The sequence below is a fragment of the Labeo rohita genome, chromosome 11 (assembly GCF_022985175.1).
Source record: "Labeo rohita strain BAU-BD-2019 chromosome 11, IGBB_LRoh.1.0, whole genome shotgun sequence".
NCBI lineage: Eukaryota > Metazoa > Chordata > Actinopteri > Cypriniformes > Cyprinidae > Labeo > Labeo rohita.
Genome location: NC_066879.1, coordinates 13,320,775 through 13,345,876, shown reverse-complemented (window position 1 = coordinate 13,345,876; position 25,102 = coordinate 13,320,775). Strand labels below are relative to the sequence as shown.

Below are 25,102 nucleotides of genomic sequence, written 5' to 3'. Positions count from 1 at the left end.
TGGTAACAACTTTGCTAATCATGCTAGCAACATGCTAACAACTTGCTAATCATTCTAGAAACATGCTAGCAACTAGCTAATCATGTTACAAACATGTTAGCAACTTGTTAATCATGCCAGAAACATGCTAGTAACATGCTAACAAAATCATGCTAGAAACATGTTAACAAAATCATTAGCAACTTGTTAATCATGTTAGAAATGTGTTAGCAACATGCTATCAACTTGCTAATCATGCTGGAAACGTGCTAGCAACATATTATGTTAGAAACATGCTAGCAACATGCTAGCAACTTGCTAATCATGTTAGAAACATGCTAGCAACATGCTAACAACTTACTAATCATGCTAGAAACAGACTAGCAACATGCTAGTAACTTGCTAATAATGTTAGAATCATACTGATATGTTAATTATCTATCTATCTATAATCTGACCATTACTATCCATCTATCCATCTATCTATCTATCCATCTATCTATCTATCTATCTATCTATCTATCTATCTATCTATCTATCTATCTATCTATCTATCTATGTATCTATCTATGTATCTATGTATCTATCAGACTGCATTCAAACTTTAAAACTTCAAAATATTTCAGACTGAAAACCATCCGAACTTAAAACTTTTTTAAAAAATGTTCAACTTTTTAAACTTTTTAAACTTTTTAAACTTTTCAAACTTTTCAAACTTTCTGGTCTGGCTTTCTCAAGCCAAGTTAAAGTTTGTCTTGACAAACTTTTTTATCTAGTTAATATTTGATATATCTTCTCAGAATCTTGAGAAAAATCTGAGATCAGCATTCTTGGAACGTCCTTATGATGTTCTCTTAACATTATAGAGTATATTAAAAATAAACATCCATATAATGTTATATTTTGGGTGAACGTATAGTTAGTGGAATGTTGTAAAAACGTTCTTGTAACGTTTGAATAACGTTCTAATCATGACAATAAAACTATACATGTCACTGTTTTAGAAACCATTTTTGTACCCTAACGTTTGTTTCCTGTGTTCTGGTTTTAGGAGGGCTTTTCACCCGGCAGGCCGAGGTCGTATTCCAGCCTGGTAACGAGCGGTTGACCATCAGGCAGGAATTCAGAGGCATCGATGAACACGATCACCTGCTGATCAGCACCGAACTGGACGGCAGGATCCCAGAGTTGCCACAAGGAGCCACGGTCCAGATTGAGCCCTACAACGAGATTTACCAGTACTCAAGCAACTGTGAGTCAACTATAAGATATTTTATGGAGTGTGTCTGTAACTCTACAGTCATTTAAATCCATGTAATCCTGTTATTTTTAAGGAATATTGGAATATGTTACCAAATTAAATTAAATTAACACAAGATTTAAGGTTTTTTATACTATTGTGAAGGGCTGAATTTAAAAGAAACCAGAATTGTACTGTTCTTTTAGTAATTTACTTCTAATTAGACATGCGCTTTTAATTTTATTTATTTGTGAAAAGTCTATCATGGTATGAGAGAAACAAATTAGCCTGTACAATATCACTGAGATACTACTATAGTTTTTAATAATATTTTAAATTTGTTTTTTATTTTTATATTTTTTGTTTTAATTTTAATTTGTTTTTGTTAGTTTTGTTTTTTTTTCTTAAATGTTTAGATAGTTCTTATTAATTAATAACTAAATAATTTTTTTAGGTTTTTTTTTTTTTTTTTACATGATTTTAAACTAAACGGAAGTAATTAATTAATAAATTTAATGAATTAAATGTAATACAAATGTGACATTTTTGTATTTAATCCTTTTTAATTTGGATTTTATTATTATTATTATTATTATTATTATTGTGGTTAAAGTTATAGTTTTCTTTAACTATAAAAACTGTGTGTACAGTGCATTGTTTTTAGTTATTTTGTACCGAAATCATGCTTTTTGTACTGTCCCTATACATGAACTAAACTTAATTTAATTAATTAATATAATTAATTTAATTTAATAAAAATTAGAAATTTTGTTACAGTCTTATTTTATTATGGATTTTTATTTATTATTATTATTATTATTATTATTATGGTTAATCTATAAAAACTGTGTGTACAGTGCATTGTTTTTAGTTCATTTTGTACAGAAATCATGCTTTTTGCTGTAATTCAGTCATTTTTAAGTTGTTCACACCTAATGTAAAGTTAATAACTCACCCTTTAAAGTTTGCTTTGTGCAAATTAATGAAAAATGGCACCGCATTTTAAAAACGAGACACAAAACTTAATAGAAGTTCAAATTTTAATAAACATTATTCTCAAATTTAATTTTTTTTCAGTTCTACTGCATTGCTTTTCTGTTGTTTTTCTATGTAAACATGCACTTGATGGACATTATTGACTGTTGTCTTTTGCATCATGCATGACACTGCATTCTTAAAACTTTTACATTTTAAAAATGCATTTCAAAATTTAAAAATTGCATTTTTTCTCTCATTTTTAAAAATGCAAAATTGCATTTTGTGTGAACGGCCCCTACAGCAGCATGCATTTATCTTACTAACAACAGACATAGACTTTTTCTCTAAAGCTGAAACATATGAAGGCTTATTTTTGAGTATTGCAGTTTGTTTCTGCCTCAGTGACACATGCATGTTAAGTATGTTGCATTTGCATATAGCATCCAGTCTATTTCAGTCTTCAATCTTCTCTGATGTTCACAGTAATTACGTCCTCCTCGCGGCGGGACTACACCGTTAACATGCCCGACGGTAGCGTTCGCACGTACAGCTACTTGTGGACGCAGAACATCAAGTTCCAGAGCTGCTCGCACGAGGAGGTCATGAGCGCTGTGCCGGCGAGCCAACAGCTCAGCGTCGACCAGATCTTCGTCATGTACGACGCCAGCAACCAGCTGATCCGCTTCGCCATGAGCAACAAGATCGGCTCCATCCACAGTAAGGAAACTCACGCTCTCAAACCAGAACTACAGCAAACGTGTGAACATTCACAGCCTAGTGCTAAAACACACGACAGAGCGACTAAACACTGGGTTCTGTCATATATATGTTGGATAATGGCTCCTACACTACTGTTCATAAGTTTGGGGTCAGTAAGATTTCTTAATGTTGTTGAAAGAAGTCTCTTTTGTTCACTAAGGCTGCATTTTTTTTTGATCAAAAATATAGTAAAAATAGTGAAATTAAATTACAATTTTAAATAACAGTTTTCTATGTGAATATAGTGTAAAATGTAATTTATTCTTATGATGCAAATCTGAATTTTCAGCATCATTACGCCAGTCCTTAGTGTTATATCGTTATTCATTTATTTTAACTGTACATTTGATTTTATACATTTTATTAAGTGTTTTATTATTTTAAAATAAGTCATTTTAATTGTACCTTTTATGTGTTTATTTATTTAGCTATTATTTAATTATAATTATTTTTAACTGTACATTTGTACATACTTGTACATATGATTTTATTAATTTTTACTAAGCATTTTATTTTGGTTATTTATATTTTATAATCATTTATTTTAATTGTGCATTTTATGGGTTTTTATTTAGCTGTTATTTAAATTCTAAATGATTTTTAATCTTACAAATTTATAGTTTTAATAATTATTAGTAAGCATTTTATTGTGATTGTTGTTACTTTAATTTTTTTATTTTATTTAGACATTTTATGGGTTTTTATTTAGCTATTAAGTTATTAATTATTTTTAATTTCACAAATTTAGTTTTATTTATTTTTTATTAAGTATTTTATTTTATTTTATTTGTTCATTTTATTTGCGCATTTTACAAGTTTATATTTGCTATTATTTAAATGATACATTTTTAATTTTACAAAATTACAGTTTTATACATTTCTATTAAGCTTTTTATTTTGTCTATTATTTTTAGCTTATTATTTAGCTATTATTTAAATTATAAATTATTTTTTTATTTTACAAATTTATAGATTTATTAATTTTTAAAAAGCATTTTATTTTGTCTAATATTTTAAAATAATTTATTTAAATGTTAATTTATTAAAATGTTTTTTTTAATGATTTAAATTAATTCTCTTCCTTCAGAAATCATTCTAATATGCTGATTTGCTACTCAAGAAAAATTCTGATTATTATCAATGTTAAAAACAGTTGTGCTACACAATATTTTATTTTTCACAATTCACAGATGAAAGGTTTAAAAGAACAGCATTTATTTAAAATAGAAATCTTTTGGAACATTATAAATTACTTTACTGGCACTTTTGATCACTTTAATACATCCTTGATGAATAAAAATATGAATTTCTTATGAAGGAAATCTTACTGACCCTAGGACTGAACGGTAAAGCACGTTGTTTACTAATAAAGTTCATGTGTGGGATCTCAGTAGAAACATATAACTCCCGCTGATGTTTATGTCTTTGTGTGTTGTGGGTTAAAGGTTGTCTGAGTGTTTGTGCTGGTTAATGTAAGCTGATCTGAGTTAAAACCACAGCTAAGAGCGCTAACATCTGTGCTGTGACTTGTGAGGTTCGACCATCCCGTGACTTCAAACACGCGGCCGTCTCTCATTCAGGACAAACGTCCGTCAGCAGGAGCCGTAACCAGTGTGTTGGTGCTCATTAAGATCAGCTTAAGATCAGTTGACAGCATCTAGTTGTAAGATCTGACAGACTGACAGTCACTGTATATACTGTATATACACTATACACACACACACACACACACACACATATATGTGTATGTATACACTACCAGTCAAATGTTTTTAAAGAAGTCTCACCAAGCCTGCATTTATTCGATTTAAAGTACAGCAAAAACAGTAAAATTCTGAAATATTTTTAATTATTTAAAATAACTGCTTTCTATTTGAATATATTTTAAAATGTAATTTATGTGATTATAAACTGCATTTTCTGCATCATTACTCCAGTCACATGATCCTTCAGAAATCATTCTAGTATTCCAATAATGCCTATATATTTCTTTCTTTCTTTCTTTCTTTCTTTCTTTCTTTCTTTCTCTCTTTTCTTTTTAAATTTGTCTATATAGTTGTAATACATTTTCATTTTTTTTTATTTTCTTTTTTCACTTAAATTTTAAAGTTGTATATCTGTAGTTTCTTTTGTTTGAATTTGTCTATAGTTTTATTTATTTGTTTGTTTTCACTTTAATTTTAGATAAAGTGATTAATTTTGTTGTGATTTTGACATTTTTATTATTGTTAAATATCTATAGTTTTTTCTTTTGTTTCTTTTTTTAATTTTAAATTTGTCTATATAGTTTTTATTAGTTAGTTTTTTTAGTTTTTTTGTATTTTCTTTTTTCACTTTAATTTTAAAGTTTTGCCATTTTTGTTATTATGTTTAAAATATCTATATAGTTTCTTTCTTTCTTTTTTCTTTCTTTCTTTCATTCTTTCATTTGTTTCTTTTTTAATTTTAAATTTGTCTATATAGTTTTTATTAGTATTTGTTTTTTTTTTGTATTTTCTGTTTTCACTTTAATTTTATTTAAAGTCGTAGTAATTTTGTTGTGATTTTGCCATTATTGTTATTATTATTTTAAAATATTTATATAATTTTTTCTTTCTTTTGTTTTTTTATTTTTAAATTTGTCTATATAGTTTTTATTAGTTAGATTTTTTTAGTTTTTTTGTATTTTCTTTTTTCACTTTAATTTTAAAGTTGTAGAAATTTTGTTGTGATTTTGCCATTTTTGTTATTATGTTTAAAATATCTATATAGTTTCTTTCTTTCTTTTTTTCTTTCTTTCTTTCATTCTTTCATTTGTTTCTTTTTTAATTTTAAATTTGTCTATATAGTTTTTATTAGTATTTGTTTTTTTTTTGTATTTTCTGTTTTCACTTTAATTTTATTTAAAGTCGTAGTAATTTTGTTGTGATTTTGCCATTATTGTTATTATTATTTTAAAATTTCTTTTGTTTTTTTATTTTTAAATTTGTCTATATAGTTTTTATTAGTTAGATTTTTTTAGTTTTTTTGTATTTTCTTTTTTCACTTTAATTTTAAAGTTGTAGAAATTTTGTTGTGATTTTGCCATTTTTGTTATTATGTTTAAAATATCTATATAGTTTCTTTCTTTCTTTTTTTCTTTCTTTCTTTCATTCTTTCATTTGTTTCTTTTTTAATTTTAAATTTGTCTATATAGTTTTTATTAGTATTTGTTTTTTTTTTGTATTTTCTGTTTTCACTTTAATTTTCTTTAAAGTCGTAGTAATTTTGTTGTGATTTTGCCATTATTGTTATTATTATTTTAAAATATTTATATAATTTTTTCTTTCTTTTGTTTTTTTAATTTTAAATTTGTCTATATAGTTTTTATTAGTTTCATTTATTAGTATTTATTTTTTGTGTTTTCTGTTTTCACTTTAATTTTAGTTAAAGTTGTAGTAATTTTGTTGTGATTTTGACATTTTTATTATTGTTAAATATCTAGTTTCTTCTTACTTTTGTTTCTTTTTTAATTTAAAATTTGTCTATATAGTTTTTATTATTTTTAGTAGTAGTAGTAGTAGTATTTATTTTTTGAATTTTCCGTTTTCACTTAAAATTTTATTTAAAGTTGTAGTAATTTTGTTGTGATTTTGCCATTTTTTATATATTTTTTAATCATGTCTATAGTTTCTTTCTTTTATATTTGTCTGTATCATTTTTATTAATTTTATTTATTTTTTCTTATTTAATTATTTATAGGTGAATCTCACAAAAACAACAGTAATGATGCTGAAAATTCAGCTTTGATCACAGGAATAAATTACATTTTAAAATATTTTCAAATAGAAAGCAGTTATTTTAAATAGTAAAAATATTTCAGAATTTTACTGTTTTTGCTGTACTTTGGATCAAATAAATGCAGGCTTGGTGAGCAGAAGAGGCTTCTTTAAAAACATTAAAAATCTTACTGAGGGTGTAGGTTATAATGAATCATTTCTTAGGTTTTGTGGTTTTGTTGAGTTTATAGTAATTATGTGTAGTAGTGATTTGTATCACTGCAACGGGTAAATGATGCATGTAAATGACAGGGTTAAAAAAGGAAGTAGTATTTTTGTGGCTTCTTTGATTGGTCGGTTTGAACGAGTAAATGAAAGAGTGTTTTATGTTTCAGAAGCGAGTGCTGATGTGCTTTCATATTTCTGTGCATTATGCTTTGAGTTCCTCCTGATGTTGTTTACTGAAAGTGAACGCAGACTCACGTGTTTTCCAGGTGGAATCCCGGAGCAGAATCCCTGTTTCACAGGAAGACACGGCTGCGACACCAACGCCGCCTGCCGTCCCGCTCAAGGAAAGGAGTTCACCTGCGAATGCGCCGCTGGATTTACCGGAGACGGACGCGTTTGTTACGGTAACGATCCTCGTTTACAGATTATGATGTTTATGTTTTGGATCAGTTTTGTGTTCAAACATCTGCGCTGAGTTTCTGTAGAGCTCGTTCACATCAGTTCCGATAAATCGAGTTGTTCTCTGCTTGTAGAAATGATATTATAATTTATTTTGGGTTTAAAGAAGCTCGTGGTTCACAGACGGGTCGATGATCCAATACAAACATACAGCGGAAGAGACTGTATGACTGTATATACAGTGTTTAATTTATGGGATGTTTCCTGTCTTTGGGAAAACCCAGGATTTAGGGTAAAGAAAACATATTTTACTTTCATAGTCCACAGTTTGATGGAGAATCTGGGTCTTGTCATTATAAATAACTGCTTTTCATGTCGCATTGAGCGTATGTACAGAAATAGAAGTGAATTATTGCTGTACTTTGTAATAAACATTTATTTCTTTGTTTTATCTATTAACATTTATTTATTTTATTATTATTTATTATTCATTATAATTTTGTGAATCTCACAAAAACATAACAAAGGTCAAAGAAAGAAAATTAAAATGAATTTAAAAATTATATTTTCTATTTTTACAAGTTTCAGTATTTAAGTTTTGGGTTTTGAGTTTTTTGTCATTATTATTATTAAATGTATTATATATTAAATTTGCTTATATAGTTTTTATTCATTTTAATTTATTAGTATTTATTTTTTGTATTTTCTGTTTTTACTTTTTGAAATTTTAGTTAAAGTAAAGTTGTTGTGCTCTTGCCAGTGTTTATTATTTTTTGAAAAATATGTCTATAGTCTCTCTTTCTTCTTTCTTTCTTTTTCTTTGTTTAATTTATTCATATTTTTTTCCCATTTTTTTTTTATTATTATTTTTTAAATGTCTATATAGTTCTTTTTTTCTTTCTATTTTCACTTCAATTTTAGTTAAAGTTGCAGTCATTTTGTTGTGATTTTGCCATTTTTTTATACTTTTTTCTAGTTAATTTTATAGTATTTTATAGGGTTTTTTTAGTCTATATAGTTTTTTTCTTTTATTATTTTATTTTAAATTTGTCTATAGTTTTTATTATTTTTATTTCTTAGTATTTTTTTGTTTTCACTTTCATTTTAGTTAAAAGTTCTAGTAATTTTGTTGTGATTTTGCCATTTTTTAAATTTTTATACTTAATTTTATAGTGTTTTTTATAGGTTTATTTAGTCTATATAGTGTTTCTTTTTTTAAATTTGTCTATATAGTTTTTCATATTTTTATTTATTAGTATTAATGTTTGTATTTTCTGTTTTCACTTACATTTTATTTAAAGTTGTTATGATGTTGCCTTTTTTTATTATTATTTTTTATAGTTAATTTTATAGTATTTTTATCGGTTTATTTAGTCTATATAGTATTTTCTTTCTTTTAAATTTGTCTATATAGTTTCTGTACGTTTTTATTTATTAGCATTTTTTTAAACTTTAATTTTAGTTAAAGTTGTAGTAATTTGTAGTATTTATTGATTGATTGATTTATTTTAAATTATTTATTTATTTATAGGTAAATCTCAGAACAAAGACAGAACATGGGGTCATATTTTACCCCAATATCAAAGGAAAAAAATCAAAATTGTATTCTCATTTTTTGGAATTTATCAAAAAAAAAAAAAAAAAAAATGTATTTATTTATATCGCACCTTTTGAACAAATCCAAACTGTAAACAAGCAGCTGACACAAAATACTAAAGTAGTTTCTAATAAAACAGTAAAATTTTAGAATGAAATAAAAAAATATTAAAAAATTAAACTAAACATTAAATAACTGATTCATGTTTCAAACAAAAAGCAATTGACACAAAATACAAGTGAATAAATGCAACTTTAAAATAGTTTAGAACAAAACTGTAAAATGTTACAATGTAATAAAAAAGTAAAATAAAATATATCTGAAAAACTAAATAATGCATGCCATAAATTGTGAAGTATTTGTACTGCCTTTATTTTATGTTGATTTCAGATGCAACTTCAGCATTTTTTTCCTTCCCTGTGTATTTCCATTAATAAAAAAACTTCAAAATAAAAGTCTGTATTGATCTCTTTCCAGTGTTTCATATGAAGTTTCTCTCCTGTTTTCTCAGATGTGGACGAGTGCTCAGAAAGCCCTCAGATCTGCGGTCCGTACAGCATCTGCAACAACCAGCCGGGATCTTTCCGCTGCGAATGTCTGGACGGTTTTCGGTTCGCCAGCGATGGACGGACGTGCGTCGGTAAGAGCCTGTGTTTTGGAGACGCGCACACGTGTAACAAAACTGCTTCTAAACAGCGTTTGAGCGTGTTGCTTGTTCCCCGTGCAGAGACGGAGCGTCCCGTGGATCACTGTCAGAGAGGAACGCACGACTGCGACGCTCCCGAACGCGCCAGATGCAGCTACACGGGAGACTCGTCCTACGTCTGCTCCTGTCTGCCGGGCTTCTCTGGAGACGGACGGGCGTGTCAGGGTAATGCTTCAATCTCTGTTGAGCGTAAAATACACATCAGCATACAATTTTAATGGCTAGTAAGGTTGTGGTGAGGTTACAGGGACAAAGTTTGTATTTTCCCAAATAAAAGACAAAGCTGCAGCTCTGGTCCAAACGCTGGTGAGCTGCCTATCTAGGTTACATTTCTAAACAGTTTTTCTGTCTTTTAAGAGACCTCATTCATAGCAGTGTTATTTTACTATCACTGATATAGTTTTTTGTTAATACTTTGAGTTAGATTTACTTTTATATTTTCTGCATATTTTCACTTTAATTTTAGTCATTTTGTTTAATTATAATTTTTTGTTTAAAATGTCTATATATTTTATTCATTTTTTATTTATAAGTTTTCATTTTATATTTTCTGTGTTTAATTAATTAGTTTTTGTAATTGTGTTGTTTTTGTTATTTGTATTAATTTGAGTTTTATAAATAAGTTTTTGTTATATATTTTCTGTTTTTAATTTTAGTTTAATTTTTTATAATTTTGTTGTGTTTTTCATTTTTTCAAATTAATTTTTATTTCAAATGTCTGTGTAGTTTTTTTATTTTTTTTAATTATAAGTTTTTGTTTTATGTTTTCTATTTTAAATTTTAATTAAAGTTTTTGTAATTTTGTTGTGTGTTTTTATTTTCATTAATTTTAGTTTTTTTTTAATGTCTATAGAGTTTTTAATCATTTAATTTTATTAGTTTATATTTTTATATTTTCGGTTTAGTTTTAGTTATACCGATTTTGTTGAGTTTTTTATTTTTATTAATTTGTCTGTATAGCTTTTATAAATTGATTTATGCATTTTAATTTTTATTTTTTGTTCTAACTTCAGTTTTAGTGATTTTTAGTGTTTTTTGTAGTTTTTATGAATTTTTGCTTTTTTTAAAACATGTCTACATATTTTTATTTATTCGTTTTTATGTCTATTTTTACAATATTTTAAAAATTTATGAATTTGGTTGTTTTTTGTAATTTTTATAATTTCTGTTTTAAATATGTAGTTTTTATGAATTTTTATTTATTAACTTTTTAAGATTAAAAATTAAGATTTTTTTCGATTTAACTCGATTTAAAGTTTTAGTAATGTGTTTTTGTCATTTTTATTTTGTATGTATAGTTATTAATTTTTATTTATTAGTTTTTTATTTTTTCTGTTTCCATTTTAATTTTAGTTATAGTTTTAGTAATTTTGTTGTGTTTTTTGTTGTTTTCTATATGTGTATTTTCTTTTACTTCAATTTTAGTTAGTTTTAATTATTTTGTTAAATGTTTTTTATTAATGTTTTTTAAATCTTTTTTTACTCACAATTTCTATCTAAAAATAGTAATAATAATAATAATAATAATAATAATGTTTGTGATAACTAGTAAATTTTAATTATAAAATTCTAAAAAGATTTTTTATTAATTTCCATGACTTTTCCAGGTCTATAATCAAATATTTCAAATGAGATTTCTGCATATATCCAGATTGTAAAGTGGTGAATTAAAATAAGAAGATTTTGATTCACTATTTTTATTTTACTTAATTCTGTTTTTTATTTAAAAGCTTGTTTTGTCTTGTTTTAAATGTCAGACAGGAAAAATAACAGAAACAACAATGCAAAATTGATCAAAAAGCACCACTAAAAACACAATGGTGTCATTATTGAGTACAGTGAAGCGTCTGTAGGTTTTGTGTGAGTCTCCCAGCAGTAATATGAGTCCCTCAGCAGACAGCAGGGCCCCTAGAGACGGGAAGTGCAGTGTTCTGGACAGGAAATGCTGGCCACAGCTGTGTGCGTTATTCATCACTCCCGTTCTCTCTCCCACTGATTGTCTGTCAGTCTCATATATTCACGCTGAGGTCGTCTGAGACGCTCCAGCTGTAAGAAAGGGCTGGTGTGTTGCACACATGTATGTTTGTACGGTCGTGGGAGAGCGATTCGCTGCGGGGTGGACATACTTCATTAATAACACGCAACAGATGTGCATTCCTTCATATAGAGCTGATTCTGATGAGTCAACATGGACCGAAGGGATAAAGCTGTACGTATAGAGCGGTTTGCACTGATGTGATTTTCTCTGTCATGCAGATATCGATGAGTGCCAGCCGGGCCGTTGCCATAGCGATGCCATCTGCTACAACACCCAGGGCTCCTTCACCTGTCAGTGCCGGCCTGGTTTCCACGGCGATGGCTTCAGCTGCACACCTGGTTCCGGTAGGTGTTGGTACTGTAGGTGTGATGTGAAGGCTTTAAACAGCGTGAAATTACTCTTTATGAAAACCAGGGTTATTATAATGATAAATAGAACCATTAAAAATACTTTTAATTATTTTAAATAAAATAAACATTAAAATAAAAAAATAAAAAAATATTAAAAAATAAAAATAAATATATTAAGAGATAAATACAGAGAAAAATATAGAATATATAGAAATGTATAGAGTAGAAATATATAGAAATAAAATAAAATATATTAAAAACTTTATTTTTCAGCAAGTTAAAGTACTAAAATACATAAAATAACTAAATAAAATAAAATTAATGAAAAAAAATAGGAAGTGAAACAACAAAAAATTACTGAAACTAACAAAAATAAAATGGAAACAAAAATAAAAATATAAAACAAAATTTATTTTAAAATTATTTTTGTTATTTTTCAGCAAGTTAAAGTACTAAAATAACTAAAAGTAAATAAACTAAAATTAATTAAAAAAAAATATATATATATATATATATATATATATATATTTAAGAAAATAACTAATATAAATGAGTAAAACAAAAAATGACTACAACTAACCAAAATTAAAATGGAAACAGAAAATTCAAAATTCAAAATATGCACATACAAGGGCTTTTTTAAATTAAATATTAAACATAAAATAATAAATAAAAATAATAAATGATAATAAATAATACAAATAAATAAAAATGAATCATTCACAATAAGACCACAACATATATTAAGATAATAAATAGAGTCTTTAAAAAATTTTAAATTTCAGATTTTTACATTTAAATTTCAAAAATCTTTTATGATTTTTTAAGACTGTAATGATGTCTTTATAATAATAATAATAATAATAATAATAAAATAAATAAATATATATTTAACACAAGCTTTTTGAAAATTGAAGTAAATCTTTAAAAAAATTATAAAATAAAAATAATAAAACATTATGATAATAAATAATAAAAATGAATTAAAATTAATAATTTACAATAAGACCAAAACATATTAAGATTTTGAATAGAGTCCGTTTGGATTTCATGTTGATTTTAATGTTTGTTTGTTTGTTTGTTTGTTTGTTTGTGTATATTTTTTCATGGTCTTGTAATACTGTCTTAAAAATACAAAATAGAACAGTTCTCGTATATATGTATATTTTTCTGTATGTGTCTATAAATGAAATATATTTAATATTGTTAACTATAATTTTTTATTAATTTTTAATATATAGACATATTTTTAACAAATCATAAAAATGACAAAAACAACAAATTACTAAAACTTTAACTAAAAATAAAAAATATATATAATCAAAAAAATATTTAAAAAAATAAATAATAATAAAAAAAAAAAATTTAAAATATATACAAAAACTATAATAGTACCTCAATGATACTAAAATAACTAATGAAAATAAGCATATTTTTTCTTCATAATGATGTGCAATGATGAAGGGCCTTAAATGATTAAATCAGATACAATGATTTGTTTTATTAAACTAAGTATTAAAATGATAAAATAGTAAATAAAAAGTAGAATAATAAATAATAATAAAAAATATTCACAATAAAACCAAACACATATGTGACCCGTGCTGGCAAAATGAGTCGGAGAAATTAGAAAACTGAGAAGGGGCCCCGCGCTTTTCTCATGGCCATGAAAGCGCCGCTTCATTTGCGATGATCAGATAAGAAACAGTCTTTGTAATTTGTCTGAGTGTTTTCCTTCCTCTGCAGGATGGAGGTTTTGTGCTGCCTGGTTTACATTATCATATGTTTCTCATATAGGCGTTCAGTCTCGACACGCCTCCTCGAGAGTCGGCCAGGAATGTGTCTGCAGTCCCTGTTCCTTTGTTCTGCTTGTGTTTTATATACTGGAGCAACATCAGAGCACCATCACACCGACAGTTACATCACATTCACCTGCTCACTTAAGATTAAAAGAAGTCTCTTCTGCTCACCAAGGCTGCTTTTATTTGATCAAAAATACATAAAAAATTATGAAAAAATATTTTTATTTAAAACAGCTGTTTTCAGCTTGAATATCTGTAAAATTGTAATTTATTTCTGTGATCAAAGCTGAATTTTCAGCATCGTTAGTATCACATGATCCTTCAGAAATCATTCTAATATGCTGATTTGCTGCTCAACAAACATTTCTGATTATTCTCAATGTTGAGAACAGTTGTGCTGCACAATATTTTTGCCGAAACCATCATGCATTTTATTTTTTTGGGTTCACAGATGAATAGAAAGTTGAAAAGAACATTTATTTGAAATAGAATCACAAACGCTGAACTCGTATCGCATGTTTTACCCTGCGGCGAATATTTCACAGCACTTTAGCGAGTCTGTTTCTGTCTGTGTGCGTTTGACAAGCGTGGCGTGTTCTCCTAATTTGAGGGCAGATGTCACGTCTCTGACGCCGTGATAATTACAGCCCGACACACTGGTGCTTCCTTTAAGCGCTCAGGCCTGCTTGCTAGTGCTATCTGTCATGAGTCCTTCTGTTTGTCTCTCTTTGTCTCGATGAGGTAATGGGGAGGAACTACAACATACTGTTGTTGCTAAACAGCAGAACTAGTGAAATGTGGTAAAGTGTATGAAAGCTGGTGTTGTTCGACTCAACACTTATAATCTCAGTCTCATCTGAACTGTTTGAGCGGCACATTACAGCTCCGATTGCTTTATGCAAACAGATTGAACGACAGTAAACACAGCAAACCACTGATGTGCATTTCTTAAAGACAAAGCAGCAAAAAAACAGCCTGTTTAGCTGTTAAAAATTACTTTTAGACATGTTTGGCACAAAACCTGACTTCTTTTTTTTTTTAAACTTCAGAATAATGTCATCAGATCCATGTTTGTTTGTTTTTTAATTAATTAAAATAAATATTAAAAACTATAAAATAAATAAATAATAATATTTAACATAACTAATAATATATATACAATTTATAATAATTAAAATAAATGAAAAGACAATTTTTTACTTTAGAATAATGTTCTTAGATCAGTGTCACCAGATACAATTTAATTTTTAATTAAATATTAAAAATTCTAAAATAAATAAATAAATATTTAAAATGTATAATTATGTGATAACTTATAATAATAAATATATACAATTTATTAAAACAAATTATTTTTTTTTTACTTCAGAATAATGTTTTCATATGAAAGTCACCAGACGCAATGTTTTTTTAAATTAAATTAAAAATTAAAAATAAATTAATAAATAAATAGTATAATTCTGCTTATAATTTATAATAATAAATATATACAATTTATTATAACAAATATATAAAAATAATAAAAATAAATTAAAAATAAATGAATGAAAACAATGATTTCTTTTATTAAATTAAATATTGAAAATTATAAAATAGATAAATAAATAAAATGTATAATTATACTTATAGCTTATAACAATACATATACACAATTTATAATAACAAATAATAATTTAACAAAAATAAATTAATGAACAGCATTTTTTACCTCTGAATAATTTTCTCTGATGAATGTCACCAGAACAATGATTATTGTAATTAAATATTAACAATTTTAAAATAAATAAATAAAATGTATAATTATTCTTATAACGTATAATAATAAATATCTAAAATTTATAATAACATCATTAAAAAATGAGGAAAAAAAACATTTTTTTATTTCAAAATAATTTTCTCTGATGAATGCCACCAGATACAGTGATTTTTGTAATTAAATTAAATATTACCAATTAAAAAAATAAATAAATAAATAAAATGTATAATTATACTTGTAACTTGAAAAATTACATTATGACAAATTAGGCACAAAACCTTGTCTGACTTTTTTTTTTTTTTTAACTTTACAAGTTTTCAAATGAGTGTGACCAGATACAATTTTTTATTATAATACATTACATTACAATACATTCATGAATATAATTACACATAAATTAATAAAAACAAGCATTTTTCCTTAAGAATAGTGTTCTCAGATGAATGTCACCAGATGTGATGATTTTTAATTTTAATAAATATAAAAAAAAAAAAAAAAAAAAATCAAAATAAAATGTGTAATAACAAATAACAACAAATAAATGAATTAGACAAGAATTTTATAAGCCCATTTGTATTTCATGTTGACTTTAAAGTTTGTTTCTTCATTTGTTGATTTACTTTTAGGGCCTTTTAAGATTTTTAGACTGTAATATTGTTATGAATATTCATCTTGCCCAGATACAATAAAACTTAAAATAAAATAAAACTCAGTTAACTAGCATTTTGCATAATAATAAACATTTAACATTTAATCAGTAAGATAAAAATGATCACAATGCAAAACCGATCCCAAAACTGGGCGTCATGTTCTTTCTGCAAAATATATAAATTGTAGCGTCGTGACTGTTGTGTGGTGAAACGGAGGACGGTCACATAGATCATCTATAGCAGATGTCACCACAATGTCAGCAGATCTATTTCCAAAGGGCTCCGGGACCCAAAAACCAGACACAGAAACCGCGGCTCTCAGAACAGAGAGCGTTTCATCATGTGTGTCGTCTGTCTTTAACTGTACACGACAGAATCATGTTTAGATTCATTCCATGTTCTGGTTTTGTTTCTATATGTCACTCTTTATTGCTATAAAAACTATAAAATGACCAATTTTTCACCATCTGACCCTGTTTGCTGCAGATCGTGAGCAGACGGCGTGTGAGCGTCACCGAGAATCAGCTCTGGGGTCGTCCGGCGGGTACTTCTCCTTCCGTCCACGTCCGGCCGTCGGTCAGCACGTGCCCACCTGTGACGCCTACGGCGCTTACGAACCCACGCAGTGTCACGCCAGCGTCGGTCAGTGCTGGTGCGTCGACTCGTCCGGACAGGAGATTCCCGGATCCAGAGCCGAACCGGGCAGCAGACCCATGTGTAAGAGCAGAGACCTATACGGCACCCTTATATTATGCTGCGGGTTTCTGAGTTGACGAAAATACTGGAAAATCTATGAATTTTTATTTATTTATTTATTTAGCTTTTTCTCATTTAGAGTTATGAGCAATGCATGCAAAGTTTTAACATTCTGATAGTATTTATATTACACAAAAACACAAATTCACAGAAAACAAAAAATGTTCTGTCGAACCCTCTAACGGTGTCTACATTTGCATTTAAGCATTTGCTTTTAATTAATAGAATTTTGCTGAGAATCGAACTCATAATTTTGCCGTTGCGAGCGGCAGGCATTTACAGTTTGAGATTCAGGAAAGCTTAAAGTTTATGTGCTTTTTTTTTTTTTAAATGTTTTAAAGTAGTTACAAAAATGTGCAGTAAATGTGCATATTTTTTGTAATGTGTGAGAACTAATAATGTTTTTCAGTTTTTTTTGTTTTTGTGAAAATTTTCACATTTTTGCACATAAGTCACACAAAACTGCCTAATTTGTTGTTGTATCAAATCAGAATTTCCAAATATCCAAACCCTTTTGACTTTAAATACCCTTACCCTTTTTTATTATTATTATTATTATTAATATTATCTTTATTTCTTATCTTTTAATTTAATGTTTTTATTATTTAATGAATTTGTAGTAAATGTTATTAGATTTGTTAATTACGTTTTTAATGATTTTACATTTTTATAATTTAATGCATTTTTATTATTTTTTATTTGTTAATTTATTTAGATTTTTAATTTTTTAAATTATTTATTTAATTTAAATTTGTATTTATTTTTAATTATTTATTTTTTTAATTTGACATGTTTACAATTTAATGCATGTTTATTATTTTTTACTAGTATATATTTTTGATTTATTTAGATTTTTAACGATTTATTTAATTTAAATTTTTTATATTTAAATTTTTTATTATTTATTTTTAATTTGACATTTTATATTATTTATTTATTTGTGTATGTATTTTATTTAGATTAAAATTTTAATTTAAATTTGTAATGATTTATTTCTCAAGTTTACCGTTTTTATAATTTAATGCATTTTTATTATTTTTTACTTTGTTTTAGTTCGATTTTTAATTTCTTTTTTATGATTTATTTAATTTTTTTTTATATTTGTATATTTTTTAAGTCTTTTATATTTAAAATTTTTATATATTTTTTATATTAAATTTCATATTTTTTATTGATTTATTTTCAATTTTACATTTTATAATTTAGTGCATTTTTACTATTTTTATTTTTATATATTTTATATATTTGTGATTTTTGGTGAATCATACTGTTCCCAATTTAACTCGCACCATGAAGATCATACTTGAAGCTCCTCCCTCTTTCCATAGGCATTGATCATAACGTGGCTCCGCCCCTCACTGGCCCCACCCCCAGAACTGACATCAGCCCTCTGACTCCTGGAGCAAACCTCCTATTCGCCCAAAACGGCAAGATCGATCACATCCCGCTGGACGGCAACCGAATGAACAAAGACGAGTCGAAGACGGTTCTGCACGTACCCGTGAGTTTAGCTTTCAGTAAAAAAAAAAAAAAAACTGTATTCTTAAAGAAAATTGATTTTAGTTTCTTGAAACCACAATATGATGCTAAATTATTTCTAAATGAATCCAGAAACTGTCAAATTGACAAACTCCACATCATCTGCACAGAAATAGGACAAAACCTCAATTTACTGCTGTTGTCACCACCGACAGACACGCGCTTCACTCACGAGTCAGTTTGACACATTCCAGCAGGAAAACTAGTAAACGAGATGATTTTGTGATGGCAATGGTCAGACTGAGGCGGCTTTAATTGACCGTCATGTGTGGGATGTTTGAAATTTTTCAGAATGGACTTAAAATCTACTATTCAGTGGATTCATATGAAAATATTTTTAATGCAGCGAGGCCAGATTTAGTTCTAAAATTTTGTAATCAAAAAGAAGCTTTTTGATAAACCTTAAAAAAACATACATTAATTTTTTTTTTTTTTTTGCAACATTTTAACCTTTTTTATTTTTAAAATGATATAAATTTCGCTACATTTTAAGCAAATTTTCTTTAAACATATTAATATTTAGCAACATTTTACCTTTTTAAATTTCTATATTTTTTTACATTTATATTTTGCCTTATTTGAACCTTTTTCAATTTTAATTTTTTTTTTGTATTTTGCATCATTTTAACCTTTTTTATGTTTAAAATAATTTAAATTTCGCTACATTTTAAGCAAATTTTCTTGAAATATATTTATATTTAGCAACATTTTTACCTTTTTAAATTTATATATTTTTTTTACATTTATATTTTGCCTTGTTTTAACCTTTTTTTCAATTTTTTTTTTTTTTTTTTTTTTTTTTGTATTTTGCATCATTTTAACCTTTTTTATTGTTAAAATGATATAAATTTAAGCAAATTTTCCTTTTTAAATTTATATATTTTTTTTTTTACATTTATATTTTGCCTTATTTGAGCCTTTATCTATTTTTAAAATAACTTTTTATTTTTTATTTTGCATTATTTTTCCCCCAACCATTTTTGCCACGGCATGGCATGGCGTTAAATTATAAACAAACAAATAAGCATTAAAAATAGCTTACAAATACTTCCTGCAAATAAAGTTGTGTGGGTGTGAACTTATTCTGAATCATTTTATTCCTTGTAGCCTGTTCATTATTGAAAATAACAGCATCATGTTTTGTTCTTCATCTTCATTGTCTGTGGTTTTGTTGTGTCTGTGAGCGTTTGGTTTGATGTGTGCAGGGTAAAGTGGTGATCGCGGTGGCGTTCGACTGCGTGGAGCAGATGATCTACTGGTCTGATATCACACAACCCGCCATCAGCAGAGCAAAGCTACAGGGCGGAGAAACCAGCATCCTCATCAGCAAAGGTATGCGACTCTTTCATCCTAAAAACACACAATACAGCAATCACACTTTAATGACTGGAAATCATTGTAGGAGATCAGGGATTCCCAGACGGTTTTATCAGCTGAACCCTTTGACCTAAAGTATTTGCTTTATATTTTTATATATTTTTCCTAAATTTGATATTTATTGTGATTTTAAGATTTTATTTTAATAATCTAACTAACCATTTGCACATTTACGGTTCTCTAATGTCGGTTCATGATCTTTTGACAAAAAAGGTAAACATAAAATAAACATAAATCTTTTTAGTTTTATTATATTTTTTATATGACTTATTTATTAAAATTTTACATTTTTATGATTTCATTTGTTTTTTAGACTTGCATTGTGGTTGTTTTTATTTTCAATTTTTTTATTTTAAATGTACAATTTTATGAATTAATTCATTTTTAGTAATTGTTTTGTTTTGATTATTGTTTTGTTATTTTTAAATTATTGATATATTTTAATTGTACATTTATATTAGAATTTTTTGTTTTATTTTGGTTGTTTTTTTTAAACAATTAATTTATCTTTGTTTTACAGTTTTATTATTTTATTAGGGTTTTTATTTGTAGTATTTAATATTTGTTTTTATTTTCAAAAGATGTATTTATTATAATGTGCAATTTTTATAATTATGATATAATTATTATTATTATTAATATTATATTTATATATCATATAATATTTTCTATGATTTAAAATTTAAATTGTTTTATGATTTTATTACTTTATTGGTAACTTTTTGTATGTTTAAAAATAATGTATTTATTTTGATTGTACAGTTTTATGATTTTATTACATTTTTTATTTGTATTATTTTATATTTGTTTGTATTTTAAATGATTTATTTCTTAAGATGTACAATTTTCATGATATAATTATGTTGTAGTTTTATTTTGATATATTATTTAATTGTGTATTCATTTTAATTTTACATATTTATGGTTTAATCAATTGTCAATTAGCATCTTATTTTGAATTTTATTTTAAAATAAAAATTTTGGTTTTTTATGATTTTATTATTTTATTGGTAACTTTTTATTTTTATTTTAAAAATAATGTATTTATATAGATTGTACAGTTTTATGATTTTATTTTTTTTTATTCGTATTATTTTACATTAGTTTTTATTTTCAAATGATTTATTATAATGTAAATTTTTTATTATATAATTATGATTAAATTATGTTGTAGAGTTTTATTTTGATATTTTTAAAAATTGTTTTCCTCTTTTCACATTTTTATGGTTTAATCAATTGTCAATTAGCATCTTATTTTGATTTTTATTTTAAAATGTAATTTTTCTATTATTTTAAATGTAAATTTTTTATAATTTTATTATTTTATTGGTAAAGTTTTGTATGCTTTTATTTTAAAAATGTACTTATTTTGATTTTACAGTTTTATTATTAAATTATTTTAGTAATTAATTTGTTTTTTATTAACTAGTTCATGAACCTCAAAAATGCATCAAACTGTAGTATAATAATCGGCTGTATGTTGTTTCCGTGAGCAGATCTGGGCAGTCCTGAAGGAATCGCCGTCGATCACATGTCCAGAAACATGTACTGGACCGACTCCATACTGGACCGCATCGAGGTGTCCAGATTGGACGGAAGTCAGCGTCGCGTCCTCTTTGACAACGACCTCATCAACCCACGACCGATCGTCGCTGATCCCGCCAACGGGTACGTGTGCGTTTCGTCACGCCATAATGAAGAAAACACACATCTGACACACGTCTCTCTCCGTCCTCCAGATATCTGTACTGGGCCGACTGGAACCGAGACGGGCCCAAGATCGAGCGCTCCAGCATGGACGGAAGCGACAGGACGGCACTGGTGCAGGACGGACTGGGGCTGCCCAACGCTTTGACCTTTGACCCCCAGAGCAGGCAGCTCTGCTGGGCGGACGCAGGTCAGCTTTACGTTTATTCAACAACATCAGTCATGAATCATGTTTGGTTATTTGGTTACCGCTTTCTTTATAATAACGTCACTGATGAATCGTTCACAGGAACTCGTAAGGTGGAGTGCGTCGATCCGTTCTCTCGTCTCAGGAGGAAACTGACCGAAGGCATTCAGTATCCGTTCGCCATCGTGTCTTACGGCAGAAACCTCTACTACACCGACTGGAGAAGGTACGTCACATTCGGTTTTACTTTAGAGTCATCTGATTCACAAACAAATGACTCTTCTGAATCAGTCCTTTTAATGATTCAAAAGAATCAGATTGAATCAGTTTAAAGAATCAGTGATTTCTGAATTAACATCTCACTGACTAGATGTTTATATGAAAGTGTAGTTAAATATGGGAGTTTTATTGAAATAAATGATATTTTTATTAGAAAATAAACAGATTTTTCTCCCTGACTGCAAAATCTATATTTCTTAGGGAAAAAATATTCTTTTGGATAATATGACTTAAATTCACATTTAAATTATTTATTTTAATTTAAATGTTTTCTGATTTAATTTTTAATAAGAGTTTTATTTCGACTGTTTTCATTTTAAAGTTATTGTGTAATACAATATAGTATTATATATTTTATGATTACATTTTTTTTATTTTATGATGAATTTAGTTTGTTACTTGTTTTTATTTTTATGATTTTTTATTATTTTAATTTTACATATTTCATTCATTTTTAGTAAGAGCTTTATTTTTATTTGCATTTGTTTTTTAAAAAAAATGTATTTTAATTTAACATTTTTATGATTTACTTTTTTATATAAATATTTTATTTTTATTGTTTTTATTTTTAAAAGATTTGTTTTCATTTTATAAAACTAAAATTAGTTGGTTAGTGTTTTATTTTTATTGTTTTTATTTTTAATTTTATTTAAATTATGTTTAATTGTACTATTATTATTTAATTTATGATTTATTTTTTATACAAAAGTTTTATTTTTATTGTTTTTATTTTAAAAAAATTATTTTTCATTTACAAAACTAAAGTTGATTGGTTAGTGTTTTTTATTGTTTTTATTTGTAATTTTAATTAAATTATTTTTAATTTCACTTTTTTATTATTATTTATTTTTATGATTCATGATTTAATTTTTATATAAATGTTTTATTTTTATTGTTTTTATTTTAAAGTTTATTTAAATTATTTTTAATTTTACTTTTTTATTGTTGTTTATTTCTTTGTGGCTAATGTTTTTTTTTTTTTTTTACATTTTATTTTATTTTATTTTTTCTTTGAATGATTTATTTAAGTTTATTTTACAATTATTTATTTTTGTCACTAGGGAAGCAGTGGTTGCTTTGGACCGCAATGATGGGATGGAGGTGGAAGAGTTTCTTCCTCAGAGACGTTCACGTACATACGGCATCACTATGACTTACCCACAATGCCCTGCAGGTTTGAACTCAGATCATAAATGACTCTCATCATAAAAGCCTGTAATTTCTGATCTCATTGTAATTACATGACTGTGGTCCGCAGGCGTGAACTACTGCTCTCGTGATAACGGAGGCTGCTCGCATCTATGTCTGCCGCGGCCGGGCGGATTCACCTGCCGCTGTCCCAGCGCCACAGACGGGTCGTGTGTCGAGCAGGACGAGAATTTCTGAGGTTACGTGAGACTGAGAGACACTGAGAACTGAAGAGGGAATGATTTGCGTTCCTCATGACAGATCCGTCCGCTCGGGTCAAGACAATCAATACAATAGGGATGCACTCGATATATTCATATCACAACTGCCAGGATCAGCGTTCTTCGTCATCGTGTCGTCTGATGAGGCTGATGACAGACGCAGATAATATCAGGGATTCACTTTCCTCAAAGTCTTTCAACAGTACTGAACAGTTCAATATGGAAGCTTGTTTTCGTCACAGAATAAAAAATAGAAAAGGTACCTGCGGCTTTTTTCTCACCATTGTTTACATTTACATCTCACAATTCAGACTTTTTTTAATTGGAATTTGGAGTTGACTTTCCGCAATTGTGACTTTTGTATTGGAATTCTAAGTTTACGTTTCACAATTCTGACTTTTTATCGGAATTCAAAATCTACTTTTCACAATTAAGAATTTTTTATCAGAACTCAAAGTTTACGTTTCTCAATTCTGACTTTTTTATCGGAATTCAGAATATACTTTTCACAATTTAGACTATTGGAATTTGGAGTTTATGTTTCGCAATTATGATTTTTTATCACAATTCAGAGTTGACCTTTTTATCGGAATTTGGAGTTTACTTTTCGCAATTGACTTTTTTAGCGGAATTCACAGTTTACTTTCTTTTTATCGGAAATCCAAAGTTTACTTTGCGCAATTATGACTTTTTTTATCAGAATTCTGAGTGTACTTTTCGCAATTCTGACTTTTTTAATCGGAATTCGAAATGTACTTTTCACAATTTAGACTATTGGAATTTGGAGTTTACTTTTCGCAATTATGATTTTTTATCACAATTCAGAGTTGACCTTTTTATCGGAATTTGGAGTTTGCTTTTCACAATTGACTTTTTTAGCGGAATTCACAGTTTACTTTCTTTTTATCGGAAATCCAAAGTTTACTTTGCGCAATTATGACTTTTTTTATCAGAATTCAGAGTTTACGTTTCGCAATTCTGACTTTTTTATCGGAATTCAGAATATACTTTTCACAATTTAGACTATTGGAATTTGGAGTTTATGTTTCGCAATTATGATTTTTTATCACAATTCAGAGTTGACCTTTTTATCGGAATTTGGAGTTTACTTTTCACAATTGACTTTTTTAGCGGAATTCACTGTTTACTTTCTTTTTATCGGAAATCCAAAGTTTACTTTGCGCAATTATGACTTTTTTTATCAGAATTCAGAGTTTACGTTTCGCAATTCTGACTTTTTTATCGGAATTCAGAATATACTTTTCACAATTTAGACTATTGGAATTTGGAGTTTACTTTTCGCAATTATGATTTTTTATCACAATTCAGAGTTGACCTTTTTATCGGAATTTGGAGTTTACTTTTCACAATTGACTTTTTTAGCGGAATTCACTGTTTACTTTCTTTTTATCGGAAATCCAAAGTTTACTTTGCGCAATTATGACTTTTTTTTATCAGAATTCTGAGTGTACTTTTCGCAATTATGACTTTTTTAATCGGAATTCGAAATGTACTTTTCGCAATTTAGACTATCGGAATTTGGAGTTTACTTTTCGCAATTATGACTTTTTTAGTGGAATTCAGAGTTTACTTTCTTTATCGGAAATCCAAAGTTACTTCTCGCAATTG

General features: G+C 27.1%; 1 protein-coding gene and 1 long non-coding RNA gene across 2 annotated transcripts in view; one reads left to right on the top strand and one right to left on the bottom strand.

Moving 5' to 3' along the window:
* Nucleotides 1-24,622, top strand: part of LOC127173174 (nidogen-1) — a 43,763-nt gene extending 19,141 nt beyond the window's left edge. The window contains exons 7-20 of the mRNA XM_051122869.1: nucleotides 1,031-1,231; nucleotides 2,681-2,914; nucleotides 7,188-7,325; nucleotides 9,429-9,557; nucleotides 9,645-9,788; nucleotides 11,880-12,005; nucleotides 16,706-16,936; nucleotides 18,304-18,476; nucleotides 19,720-19,846; nucleotides 21,388-21,559; nucleotides 21,631-21,788; nucleotides 21,888-22,011; nucleotides 23,126-23,238; nucleotides 23,323-24,622. Of these exons, the coding sequence (XP_050978826.1) occupies nucleotides 1,031-1,231; nucleotides 2,681-2,914; nucleotides 7,188-7,325; nucleotides 9,429-9,557; nucleotides 9,645-9,788; nucleotides 11,880-12,005; nucleotides 16,706-16,936; nucleotides 18,304-18,476; nucleotides 19,720-19,846; nucleotides 21,388-21,559; nucleotides 21,631-21,788; nucleotides 21,888-22,011; nucleotides 23,126-23,238; nucleotides 23,323-23,450 (2,198 nt within the window). The 3' untranslated portion in view covers nucleotides 23,451-24,622. The remainder of the gene's footprint in view (nucleotides 1-1,030; nucleotides 1,232-2,680; nucleotides 2,915-7,187; nucleotides 7,326-9,428; nucleotides 9,558-9,644; nucleotides 9,789-11,879; nucleotides 12,006-16,705; nucleotides 16,937-18,303; nucleotides 18,477-19,719; nucleotides 19,847-21,387; nucleotides 21,560-21,630; nucleotides 21,789-21,887; nucleotides 22,012-23,125; nucleotides 23,239-23,322) is intronic.
* On the bottom strand, nucleotides 24,155-24,873 carry LOC127173176 (uncharacterized). Its single transcript, XR_007828726.1, has 2 exons — nucleotides 24,558-24,873; nucleotides 24,155-24,305 (listed from the first exon to the last, which is right to left on the bottom strand). It is a non-coding gene; the product is annotated as an uncharacterized LOC127173176 (long non-coding RNA).
* Nucleotides 24,874-25,102: the final 229 nt, after the last annotated feature.